A 13900-nucleotide genomic window follows, 5' to 3' on the forward strand; every position below is an offset into this window, starting at 1 on the left:
TGTGGATTACCGTCGACTGAATAAGATCACTCGTAAAGATGTCTATCCGCTGCCTCGGATTGATGACGCCCTCGACTCCTTGCAAGGCGCGGAGTACTTCTCATCTTTGGATCTTCGCTCCGGCTATTGGCAAGTGCCCATGGCAGATGATGACTGTGAGAAGACAGCTTTCATCACGCCCGATGGCTTGTACGAATTTACCGTAATGCCATTCGGGCTCTGCAACGCGCCCGCTACTTTCGAGCGCATGATGGACACCATCCTTCGCAACTTCAAGTGGAAAACATGTCTGTGCTACCTTGATGACATCGTGGTATTTTCGCCAGATTTCCCGACACACCTTGTTCGCTTGCGTGAGATACTGACCTGCCTCACCTCTGCTGGCCTCCAACTTAACATCAAAAAGTGCCGTTTTGCTGCTCGCAAGTTAACAATATTGGGTCACGTTGTATCGAAGGACGGCGTGCTTCCTGACCCAGCCAAGCTTCGCGCGGTCGCAGAGTTTCCGACGCCCACTACTCTTAAGGCACTCCGCAGCTTTATAGGGCTCTGCTCTTACTTTCGGCGTTTTGTGCGCAATTTCGCGACTATCATCGCACCACTGACCAATTTGCTTACCGCTACTAACGGCATCTCCGCGTGGTCAACTTCCTGTGACGAAGCCTTCCAGCAACTACGTCGCCTACTTACTTCGCCACCGATTCTTCGACACTACGATCCCACAGCGCCTACAGAGGTACATACGGACGCCAGCGGTATCGGACTTGGTGCAGTCCTCGCACAACGGCAAGACGGCTATGACGAGTACGTCGTCGCGTACGCGAGCCGCACCTTAAAGAAGGCAGAAGCCAACTACTCAGTAACAGAAAAGGAGTGCTTGGCCATTATTTGGGCGCTCGTCAAATTTCGTCCATACCTATATGGTCGCCCTTTTGACATTGTCACCGACCACCATTCACTTTGCTGGCTGTCCTCGTTAAAAGATCCGTCAGGTCGCCTAGGGCGATGGGCACTCCGCTTACAAGAATATGATATCCGCGTTGTCTACCGATCGGGCAGAAAGCACTCTGACGCCGATGCGCTTTCTCGATCGCCGCTACCTTGTGATGTGGCTTCAGTGTCTCCGCTCTTCGCATCCATATCAGCCTTCAACGTCGCTGATATGCCGGACGAGCAGCGTAAGGATCCCCTGCTTTCAACTATGCTGAATTTCCTCCACGATCCATCCGCCACACCCTCTTCTCGAACACTTCGTCGCCACGCCGCTCACTTTACTGTCCGCGACAACGTTCTTTACCGCAGAAATTATTTGCCTGATGGTCGCAAATGGCTCCTGGTGATACCACGACACATGCGTTCTGACATATGCGCTTATTTTCATGCTGCTCCTCATAATGGTCACGCCGGTGTTCTGAAAACGTATACTCGGCTAAGGCAGCGTTTCTACTGGCACGGCATGTATCACTTCGTGCGCCAGTACGTACGCGCTTGCACGGCGTGCCAACGGCGGAAAATTCCACAGCGCCCGCATGGTGAGCTACAGCCGCTGCCCTGCCCGGCTCGGCCCTTCGATCGCGTCGGCATAGACCTGTACGGGCCACTTCCCTGCAGTTCCTCGGGTAACCGATGGATAATTGTAGGTGTCGACCACTTGACGCGCTACGCCGAGACTGCCGCACTCCCGGCAGCCTCTGCGCGCGAAGTTGCGTTCTTCATCTTGCGGAACTTCGTTCTTCGACATGGCGCACCACGCGAACTGCTCAGCGACAGGGGACGTGTCTTTTTGTCCGAAGTCATCCAAGCCCTTCTCGCTGCATGCAGCATCGTTCACCGCAAGTCTACAGCCTACCACCCGCAAACGAACGGCTTGACAGAGAGGTTCAACCGCACACTCGGTGACCTGTTGACTATGTACGTCGCCTCGGATCACAGTAACTGGGACACTGTTTTGCCGTTCGTCACGTATGCCTATAATACGGCCACACAAGCTACCACTGGCTTTTCGCCTTTCTTTCTGCTGTATGGACGAGAGCCCTCGTGTACTATGGACACAATGCTCCCATACCGACCCGACGCTTCCGAATGCACGCCTGTGTCTGAAGCCGCCAAATACGCCGAGGACTGTAGGCAGCTCGCGCGAGCCCTTACGACCGCTGCTCAAGGTCGTCAAAAGCTGCGGCGTGACAGTGACGCGCTTACACCAGTTTTCCCGACTGGTTCCCTTGTTTGGTTGTGGGTCCCGCCTCACAGCCCTGGCCTTTCGACCAAACTCCTTGCACGCTATGATGGCCCCTACCGCGTCATAGACCGTACCTCCGCTGTCACCTATGTTATAGAACCTGTGACACCTTCACCCGACCATAGGCATCGCGGGCGTGACACGGTTCATGTCAACCGACTTAAGCCGTACTATGACCCCCTCATCCTACCTACGCCGTAAGTCGCCAGGATGGCTCCTCTTCTCTCCCGGGGGCAATTGTGGTGAAGAGGAAGACGAAGAAGGCGCTCTTGTTGCGGCTGTGCGCGTGATCAGCGTTTGTCGACTGCCAGTGCTACCAGACTGTGCCTAGTGCCTCATAATAAATCATCTTCTTACACGTTTACTAATTCCAAAGCCCGGTTTGACTACGACACTTACCGTGCTGTAGTACTTCGCATTAAATTTTACCACCCAGGGTTCTTGGCATACTCAGATGTTCACATTTTGCAGAAAGCTTTGCTGGCTGCGTTGGCCACGACCGTACGTCCGAATGATAGGCTGTTTAAAAGGGGTTCCGAAACACTTTTTATCGAAGTGGAGAAATGCATTTGAAATTTAAATATACTATTTTAGCAATACTTTGCAGCAAAATGTACTTCAATGCGTTTCAGCAGAAGCGGGGGTATTGGCAGTCAAAGAACGGCTTTGGTTACCTTAGCGTTGCCTCCGCTCCTATAATGCCTTACGCTGCGAAGGCTCCGGTGGAACGGTTACAGCCGATAATGCTTTGCCTACTAAAGGTCACCTTGGCACGTAGTTAAAATTTGATTTTGGACGTTCACATAGACGCTGGCACTTCAGATATTGGCGCCTACAACGCGCCGAACTTCACCAAGCGGACTCCTCGCGGCACCCCGTGGCGGCTGCCGTAACTACGTAACTATGCTAGAAACATGTAACCCTAGTGGGTTTACTATGCAGCACATAGCAAACAGATTGATCTAAACAAAAGTACACAGATTGCCGTAAATTGGGTACACTGCGGTATCTAAAAAAAGTTCTTAGTGCAGGCCACACCAAGGCGAAAGTAGGAAAATACGTTCTCACGCTTTGTGGCAGCATCAGAGACACGAAGAATCTGAGTCGATGGTCCACGGTACACAAAATTGAAGTTTTGGCATGTTCGTCGAACCACGTGTTCATCTAGTTTTGGAGGAATACAGAACAGCTGAGTAACACTCTCAAAACTGTAATCCAACTCCCGCTTTCACGTCTCTGAAGATGGCATCTATTCTTTCACGCACTTACGAACACCAAATATTTAAAGACTGATATCAGGTGAACAGTAGCAGGCTTTCAAAATTCTGGTAAAGTGACGCCGAGTTCATCGACTCGGTGAGCCTTGCATGCCTCGTGAATGAGGGATCCTCGGTGGCCACTACCAAGAAACGTGCAGAAATATATGCAAGCCGAAGGCCAATCTGTAAGCCCTACCCCTCTCCTCAAGATATTATTGAAAAATGAAAGAAAGGAAATATTACAGTGTTCTTTGAGCAGTCAACCGAATCATAGCCAGGATAATGTAAGGATTTTATTCCAGCTTTCCACTTTTCGTACTTCGTCAGTGGTGAAAGCGATGATCCGCCTGGGTTATCACCACGGCTTCGGGCGATCGTAAGCGGTGGACGATAAAAGTGAATTAGAATCGAGCAAAAGAAATCTTGGCATTTTACCATGCCCCTATTCTTAATTTTTCATTTTTCTTTCATTTGAGCAGAACGGATGCTTGTACAAAATAAAACATTCCAGTTTTCTTTCGTCTTTTGTGTACAACCTGAGTGTCCAGATTTGTCTATTTTTTTAAGCTTTACGTAGAGTATGGCAGTACTCAAAGTTTGAAGCGCCAGGTGTAATACTGACTAAGGCAATAAAATGTCGGTATTCCCAAATTAAACGATAAGTCTTGATGTTGCCGCTTACACGGAAGAAGGAACTGACTGTAAAATGTCAACGCAACTGAGGACGACCCATATTGCCGTGCAAGCCGACAAATGGGAACAGAGATGGTCCTGGAAATGGTAACAACAAGGTCTTCGTAAGTGTTACATATGTTGCCATGCTCAGATGGTCAGCTGCCTGAAACTTCCCTAGATTTGAGAGTTGGTCGAGTTGGTGCAGGTTATAAGCAGCGCTCCTGTCACTGTGCGTCACTTCATATCGAACACTCGTGATTTTCACGTGCTTAATTTCGCAAGGATACATGGCTGACCTGCCTGGACGGGTATTCACAGCGACATCTATTCAACTCCTCCTGGCCCCACATTCGATGCCCCTGGCTCACACCACTCCTGAGATGAGGTCATCTGAAACAAGCGAGGTCGCGTAGCGGCCCTTTGAGAAAGTTAAAGTGACTACTCACAATAATGTCGCCATCAAAACCGAATAGCCTACTGAAGCGAGGAATGTGGTCAACGAAAAGATTAGGACGAACTGCCGGGAAATGGTAACCGTTACGGGAATGCTGTGGACTGCCCAATATGCTTTGCAGTATAGAACAACATAGCACGAGCCGATTTCTACTGCACTGTAGATTTTCGTTATAGACGAGTTTACAGGAGCAAAATGTACTTAATGAAGAAGTGCAGCGGTCTTCTATGCATCACTGTGAAGATTTATTACAAGCGCGCGCTACTTGAGTAATTAGGTGCCTGCGAAATTTAGTGGCACAATAAAGCGATAGCTGAAATAAGTGCCACAGAACTGCCGAATTATTTATTGCAATACATAATTAATGCGACGGGTAAGCAAGCATCATCCGTAAATTGCAACCTTCGTCCCGGCCACTTCAACCTACATTCCATGCGCAAAAGTCTTTTGAGAACATCCGGTTGGCAACAGCCAAGTGAACAAATAACCAAGCGCGTCCTTTGGGAGGCTATCGTGCCTCCCGGGTTGTGACTTCTGGGCTGCCAGATCTTGGAGGCCTGAGCCGGTGCGGTTGTGCCTTTCACTAATACACTCAGACGGCGCCACAAGGCCGGCTGGCTGCGGCGCACTCGTTCTTATAAAGACAGCGAGTTCGCAAGTCATTTGCTTTCTTTTTAAGCAAGGATGCAGTGTTAAATGATAGAAAAGACTGAAGAAATCTTTATACTTCGCCTCTAAACGTCGTAAATCACACAAAAAAACAACTGTACATGTAGCTGTCGCAGTTAGCGATGCGCTTGTGCTTTTTAACATTTCATCATAGTTTGAGGAATCTTCGCTTCGAGTCAACTCAGAATTCCTGTGAAACACACGAATGGTCTCTTTAGGTAACTGGGAAGCCTGTGTAAAAGCAATTTGTCGGTGTAAAAAAAGTTATTGCGACTTTTATATGCCTACTTTTTTTAAAAGTCGAGGCGTTCCTTCCATTCTTTTCCTCTTCGCTTTTTTACTGCCAGAAATGTGCATGTAGCGCACTATCGTTGAGGCCCGATAAAACCTGCTTGGAACTCGATAATCGGCGCTGTTGTTGCGCGATAGCTCAGATGTTAGTGCGGCTAAGTAGCCAAATGACAATTTTCTGCAGAGACGTGGGCTAGACTGCCAGTGGTGGTGGTTCGGGACGATATTTCACTTATGCTCGCCATATGGCGGTGGTGAAGCTGGCGATGAAGAAAACCCCAAGTTTCTTTGGCTTGAATTCCCTTGGAATGCCTTGCCCCATTCCTTGCCCTATTCCCGACCAGCATGTCGATTTTTAAGTATTTAGGCCAAGCCTAAGTTTCTTTGAACAAGGAAGAAAATAGGGCACGGCCGGGCCCATGACAAGAACCCCCCCCCCCCCTTCCTCCCCAAAGACCTCTACTCTTTCCGCTTGAGCAGAGCGTACAGAGGAGTGGAGGTGAGTCCCTCTTCGGCCTTTGGTGTGCAAGCCCCAATAAACATAGATTTCTCGCTGGCAGTGAAAATAGACACCCAACAACACCAATTCAAAAGGAAGAACATAAACACCAATAAGTAACCCCCGAAATTGAAGAAGAATTAATACCGAAAACACGGAACGCTACAAATATTTAACCTTTTTTTGTGCTTGACTTAAAGCCCTAAAAATGAGGACACAAGAAAAAAAAACAGGACGAGCGCTCTAGTTTTTCTTCTTGTGTCCTCATTTATTGCGTTAAAGTAAAGTATAAATTCCTACAAACTCGCCAAACTTTCAGTACTTGCGGACATAATTATTTGCGCTGAGGGTCTTGGTAGCTTTCGGAATTCTCTTGTCACAGTAAAAAAAAAAAGTTGCTTTTTTGCTCACTTAGAAGGCCAGGTTCGCGTGTACTGTCCTGCAGCCTTTCAGAACGTAATTTAGCTTTTCGTATTGCGGATGCAATGAGAAAACTGTAGATAGCTTGGAGAAACCTTCGTCCTGCAGCGGACATGAAAATGGGCTGTTTCTGCGGCTGCTGCTGATGATAATGATGACGATTGCGGATGCAGTGTATTAGCTACGTGGTGAATTACATATGATGGGTTCACTGTAGCCCGAACAAAGGTGAAATATGCGGGCGCCTTTAGACGCGCGGAATGGAGAGCGAGGGACAGCCATAAGCAGACCGCCCGCCTGAAACAATTCACAATGGTAGTATTCTTTCACCATTATTTTTAATTCTTTTTGAGAAAGTTTTGGCAACTAATTGACAAAAAATGAAGAGCAGGCTAGCTTTCTTAACTTTACAACGACGAAGAGCAAGATCTATGGGCACTTTGCTGAGCTAAACGGCGATAGGCGAAAGCCTATCTGTGGCTGCCTCTGTTGCTGTTGTCTGAATTGTTCTGCGAACGGACGCCGCCGTGGCCGCGAGCATGGGATGCAATCACAGCCACCCCCACACCCATATCCGCGCTCTCCCACGCGCCCACTCGCACAGCGTCACTGGCACGGCGCCTCCTCTCCTTGCTCCCCTCGCCGGTGATCCCCGCTTTCCTGCGTCCACCACGGACTGCGCCCGGACACTCACGAGCCACTAAAGCCTTACGCCTTATTATACGGTACCAGAGGAAGACGACACGGACGGAACAAACACGGCTAACAACTATATCAACTTTAACAACTGCAGAGCGCCTTGGTATCTGTGTGGTCAGTGGAGGAAAAAACCAGGAAAAAAAGAGGTAAAGGAGACCGAGAAATAATTATGAAGCTATAAAACTACAATGAAAAAGTGTCCCCCCATAAGTAGAAACTGCCGGAAATTACAGGGAACAAAAGTTATCATTTCTGACGACTATTCGCATCAAGCGCTGGAAAAGAGGAGGCCCCTGTGCCAATCAGCGCGAAGTGAGAAGGACGAAAGAGCCAAATTCAAGCTTGTTCACGATAAGCTTCACGTAAATTAATGCCAATGTCTATACGTGGAATTCTATTTCCAAATTGAGAGAACAAATGCACAGTCACCTAAACACCGATTCCCGTCATATTGACCGACAGGACAGCAGCAAAGAAATTCCACTACGAAATGTGAGCGCCCGAAGCGTCGTAAACAAGTGTGAACAGCGGGAAGGTCTATCCCGACTCCATGGCGCGGACATTATTAGTATTACTGAAACATGCATGCATCAAGAAAATACAAATGACGAAATCTTTCGTGGCTCGTACTCTGCATTTAAGAGCGATAGATTGACAAGAGCAGGTGGCGTGGCGTTGTTAAGAAACCACTAAAGTAGGAATTTTCTATCAGTGGAAATGAATATGTGCGGTCTATGTTGTAGACCGGTTCAGTATCTTCAGGATGTCCATACTTATTTAGCGACCCTTGCCACTGACCGAACTAAAATCATATTCAACGGACATTTAAACTTACATGGTGCAGATAGACACTCGCGGATAGCGGGCCCAATGGACAAGCAGCCCAAAAGAGTAATGTTCGAAACAACGAGAAAACAGGGTATGATACACGTGGTTAACGAAGCCACCTGTTTACAGGGACCAGTCTGCGCTGTCCTCGATTTGTGGTTTGTGAGTGACGCAACATTTCCTTATAACGCTGATCTCGACAAAAGAATATCGGATGACAAAATAGTAGTAGCAAGTCTTGCTACTGCCATTTCTTGTTAACAAGAAATGCTTGGACAGACGTAAAGCCGCGCAAGTTTACAATATCAACCGAGCTGACGACGCTTCAATTCTTCATTGCCTAGAAATCACCTTAGACATGATACCGCAGGAGAACGACGTCGATAAGCATTGGAAACATTTCAGGGACACAGTACGTGACTGTTAATCAGAGTTTGTGCGCAAAAAAGATAAGTGCCGTGGAAAACGCAGCCCGTGGATAACCTGCGGCCTTACCCACTTAAAACGAAGGCCATGTCGCACGTTACAACGAAACTACAAATCACGCAGCGAGAACTGCTGCTTTCAGTGCGCAGGTGCGATGTAGATTGAAAGATTCTAGGACGCATTTCTTTTCTACTGTGCTGAGACCGACTGCATGAGTGATTTTCCTCCAAAATTTTGGAAGTACCTACAGTAATCGATGATGTTCTTCGCGGAATGATATGCAGTGAATCCGCGGTAACTGCTGCAGCGTTCAATGACGCCGTTGCCTGAATATGTTGTCCGAAATCAAGCAATGGTCTCTCTCTCTCTCTCTCTCTCTCTCTCTCTCTCTCTCTATATATATATATATATATATATATATATATATATATATATATATATATATATATATATATATATTTATATATATATATATAAAAGTGAGTCAGAGGAGTTAAGATGGCTGACCACAAACAACACGCAGCAGCCAGCTTCCCGCGATCTTCTTCCTCTCCTCTTATATCCCTCCGTAACAATATGTAGCCTGAATGTCTATACTAACATAGTCTTTTCATTTTTGTCTTTTCAAATTTCATTTTCTTGCATTGATTTCGACCTTTCATTTTTTCCCGCTTTTCATTCCCTGAAAAAGGAACAATAAAAAAACTGTTTTCTCCAAAAATTTCAGTTTTCTTTCCGCGCCCTCGCATTTATGGGCGCGGAGAGAGCAGCAAGAGCTTCACTTGTACGCGATCAATTTTTGAAGTTTGCAGAGAAGAAAATCAGAAGGCCAAGGGCATCACATCAGACGACTTCACATCGTAATCAAACCACGTCGCCTGGCATACCGATTACCGAAAGGTGCCGTGGAAACTCTTCGCACCTGCTGACGAGAAGGCAACAGGTACTATCATGTCTAAAGTACGCGCCGCATGAGCCAGTTTAACTGCTATTTCATTGCTCAAGGTCGCTGGTTCTGGCTGCTGTTTTTTTTCTCCATCGCGCATTCCCATATATACCATCGAATCGAAGAGTAGAAGCCGTACAATGCTGCATAGAATTGTACAAGAGTACAATTCTATGCAGCAGACACTCGTTTAACTGCTTGTCGTCTGCTGCAACGTGCACGCTCTGCATGAGAAATCGTACATGCTCTTGGTGCATGCACGTGCCGTTAGCTCTTTATTGGACGAATAATGGCTCGCAGTGCTTCCCTCTTGACGCATTCCCTTGTCAATGTCTTTTTCTCTTATCGCTTGGTGGGTCCTGCTATCGACAATGTTTATTTTTATTTATCAAGTCAGGTGGTGCTCATCGTACTCGTAGGAGCAACTACTTTATCAAACGTGCAAGTGCACGGATTTTAGCCAAGTCACTAGCACTTCACAGCAGCGACTGTTTTCTTTCCTTCTGACAGCCGATATCATCCCATGTTTTGTTGGACCTTGGCCGGCGTTTTCAACATCATATATTTGATGAGAGAGAGAGAGAGAGAGACAGACCTGTGCACCTGTTCATCTCAGATTGCGTCGCTGACTCTTGAGTTTTTGAAACTCGGCGTGCCCATCTATGCAGGGGCTCAGGGTGGCTCAACTTGTTCCCGACTTTTTTCTATACATGTTCGCGTGGCTCTAAAAAAGTATCATATAATTTTTTCGACCCTACAGCATTGTTTCATCTTATCTAAAAATATTTCATTGTTACCGTAAGAAAAAGTCGCCACCAATATAGGATGGCTGCGCCTCTTTGCATTATTTTAATTTAAATAACAAGAGGTAAATAAATAAACAAATCGAGCCATCAGTCAATCAATCATAAACACTGATAGGTTATTGGGCGGACAGACAATAGTTTGCATTAGCTTAGGAAGCTTTCGATTGAAGCTAGTGGAAGTCATCAAATAGCATGACGAGTTCCAATATGGACGAGCCCGTTGAGTACATTTCGTGTTCAAGATACCCTAGCATCCCAATGCACAAACCATAGGCAGGGAATAGATGCACCCTGAAGATTCGAAGATTCTACGTTTGAGCCTAAGTATCCTGCGTCTTCACAGAAGCATTCAGTTCAAAGTTCAGCGATGTCTCCGATGCTCGGCAACGTGGAGACAACGTTCTTGAGCGGCAATTCTAGTGTAACGTTTGCTTTATTTTAACGTCAACCTAATTTTAAAGAATCACTTATGGCACATAGTCCAAAATTAACTATTGAAATGGATCAATTGAAGTGGCTGACATTGGTTTTACTGGAAATCGAGATGCATAATTTACTAATCAGCACAATTGCACTAACAATCTTTTTCTACGAAAAACAATAACGGACATGACAATTGCAATACACGAACTAAAAAAAAATAATAATCGCGGGGTGCCAAAACAACGATATGATTGAGAGACACCTCGTAGCGTTGGACTCCGGATTAATTCCGACCACCTGGTGTCCTTTAACGTGCATCCAATGAAAGGTACACGGCTGCTTTTGCATTTCGCCCTCATAGAAATATGGCCACCGCGGCCGGGATTTTGTACCGCCTTTGGGCGGTACAAAATTAATTAAAGTTGATTAACTAAAGTTAATTAAAGTTAATTATATTGACAACGCAACGCGAAAGTCACTACGCACCTCGCCGTTTATATAGACGAACTGAGGCCAATAATTTCAAAAGGCGCATCCACTTAGAACGAAGTCTGAAACTAGCACCAGTTTTGAGGTAAGCGAAGCCAAACGAGCGGCAAAAATGCACTGTACCACTTACTTTTTTAACAAAACGCATTATGATACATTGAAGCACCAATTAATTTCGTATCAAGCTTTGGGGACGCAAATTTTGAAACTGGTGTTCTACCCTGAATTTGTTCTAAGCGAACATCACTTTCGAAGTCAGTTGCTACTATTCGTAAATTAAAAAACTTTTTCGTAATGTAATTAGTTTAAAGATTACTTAGCGATGAATGGTCAATAAGTCAAATAATCATTTTGATTTCTTGTGCAAATTACGTCTGCATTTTACACTAATCTAGCTCAAGAAGTATAATTGTGCGACATGCCTCATGTAATTAATAAAAATCAAAGCAACAAAACTCCATTATACATGTTGATTTTTTACACTATAAATAATTATTTAATGCCTTCCTTGGCAGATAGCACAATTCTAATCGTTGAACTCGATAACTCGAAGAGGTGAACGTTACTTCCACGAGACATCAACATGCGTAATTAAGTAATCAACAAAATTTCTGTTTCACTAATTATTTTGTGACACATTGCATATGACGCATTATATTGCCGGTGAGGTTGCAAAACATATCGAGTTAGAACGAATTCTAAAAATGGCATCAGTTTCTAAATATGCAGCTTCACACCTGCGGTAAATATGCATCGTTGTTCCAGTTACTTTTTAAAAATATGCAGTTGTGCGCATAGCAGCACAAAGGTACCTGGAGCACTAATGTATTTTATCTCGCACTTTGGAAATGAACGTCTTGAAACTGGCGTGATCCTGAGAATGTGTTTCGATTGTATACGTCTCGCAAACTCGTGGTCCACAAGCCGTAAACTGTAATATGTGCCGCAAACATAGTAGTTAAAGACAGAAATAGCACAATTTTGTTAATTAGTTGATCATGAACTTTCAGTTTTTGTACAACCAATGTCTGCCTGTTCGAGCAGTCCAGTTGAAGGACTACAAATGTGCTCTCTGTCACAAGCGACTTTAACAACTTTTGTATATTGAAAAAAAAAAGAAAAGAAACGGTGTGCTGGCAGGCCAGCCAAGGTGAACGTGGGAAATTTGCTCAGCAGCCTACTACGTTGCTTCTCGTGTGGTGAAAGGCAAGACCAGCTGGCTGGCCTGATTTCATGAGTGGTTGCGAAAAGCCCTGTTACAATGCGTCAGTGAACTTACTGCCCATTGGAAGTCGTCAGCTCTTCGAAGGCTCTATACTGTCGCTTCTATGTGCCGACCCAAGTACTTAATTGAAATGTTTATGCAGTAGTTCACCAGTTCAAAATGTGCGTTTTCTTTAGTTTTTTTTTAATCGATACTCTGCGCATTGCCCGTACATGTGCATGGGCCTGTGCATGGCTTTTGCATGTGCGCATACTGAGAAGGACATAAATGCGGAAGAAACGAAGAAGTTCTCAAGCGAGGGCACAGACTAAAGAGATACAGCAGGCGGTCCAAAATGACTGTGCGCCCTACACGGCGCAGCGTTCCTCAAGGTCTGAAGGGCAGCCTCGACACGTAACCCTCGATCAGTCGGACATCGCACGGTACGCAATTTACTGCGCGGTTGGCAGAGCTTTCTAAAGTGCTTTGGAAAACCTGTCAGTTCTCCGTGTTATCTAAGTTTTTTTTTTTCTAACCTTTAACTCGCACACAAAATGACAGCCTCCGCAAAAGAAAGAAAGAATCGCGAAATTCGTCCGAACTCTGGCAGTCTGTTCCAATGAAAAATGACTCGCTGTTTACACGCCGGGGCCCGCGGGCCAGCTCTCAATTCGCTATACGTGACGCGCGTCTTTGTGCTCCTGAGTGGCTGTGACCTCGTCACGTGGTGCCTCCATTATCTCGGTCAGCCCTCCTTCGGGCGCGCGCGCTCTTTCTTCTTTATCGAAGGACGAGTGCAGGAAAGAGGACTGTTTACGAGCCTAGACTCTGATCGTTTCGGTCGCTGTAGCTGGCCGCCCACCATGAGCGGCGTCTACACCAGAAAGCCATTGGACGAGATCGACACATCCAAAGGGGCGCTGCCCTTCAACCTGCAACGAGTCGCCGAAGACGAGCTCGGAGAAACTCCTGCGCGGAGAAAGGAATGCCTCGAAAAGCTACTGCAGTCGTTGTCAAGTAAGCAAGCCCGAAAAAAAGAAACATTTTTGAATGGGAAAGTGAGCTCCGCATAATAGCACTGTCCATGCTGTACAAGTTAACCAAGCTGTGCAAAATGATCTAGGCGTTTGAATGAAGTATATGAAGTTTTGTAGAAAACACGGAAGCGTGCAGTCGTGCGTCGTGCGTTGCAAACTGAATACAGAGGCATATTAGGTTCTGTATTCTGCTCCTTGGCCGTCAGCCATTGTTATTTGATGTTCAGTGCTGTCATGCATTTTTCGTGTCGGTGGCATTACAGTGCGTGAAATGCTCTTGCCTATTCTTCTGTTTACCAATATCGGGGCACTGGAGTGGAAAATCCCAAGTACTTCCTGGCACTATAAACAGAGAGGGAGAGCGAGAGAGAGATAAATGAGATGCGAAACTCAGGGAGGTTAACCGCTAGATATCCAGTTTGCTACCCTCTACTGGAGAAGGGGTAAGGGGAGACAGAACGATAAAGAAAACACACAGAGAGAAAGAGATGGAGATAGTGAGTGAATAAACTTTATTTAAGAAACCAAGCTGATGG

The 13900-nt window shown here is 46.0% G+C and overlaps 2 protein-coding genes across 6 annotated transcripts in view; one reads left to right on the top strand and one right to left on the bottom strand.

Annotated features, from left to right (window-relative positions):
• The window catches only part of LOC135917657 (uncharacterized), a 253855-nt gene that overhangs the window by 23836 nt on the left and 216119 nt on the right, over nucleotides 1-13900 (bottom strand). The window lies entirely within an intron of this gene.
• The window catches only part of LOC135917658 (retinaldehyde-binding protein 1-like), a 52025-nt gene that overhangs the window by 5001 nt on the left and 33124 nt on the right, over nucleotides 1-13900 (top strand). For 4 of the 5 annotated variants that reach the window (XM_070537227.1, XM_070537231.1, XM_070537228.1 and 1 more), the window contains exon 1: nucleotides 13128-13344. In XM_070537227.1, coding sequence (XP_070393328.1) covers nucleotides 13191-13344 — 154 coding nt within the window. In that variant the 5' untranslated portion in view covers nucleotides 13128-13190. Of the gene's footprint in view, nucleotides 1-13127; nucleotides 13345-13900 lie in introns of those variants that run through there. The other variant, XM_070537230.1, reaches the window with a different exon arrangement.

The sequence above is a fragment of the Dermacentor albipictus genome, chromosome 4 (genome assembly GCF_038994185.2).
Source record: "Dermacentor albipictus isolate Rhodes 1998 colony chromosome 4, USDA_Dalb.pri_finalv2, whole genome shotgun sequence".
Taxonomy (NCBI): Eukaryota; Metazoa; Arthropoda; class Arachnida; order Ixodida; family Ixodidae; genus Dermacentor; species Dermacentor albipictus.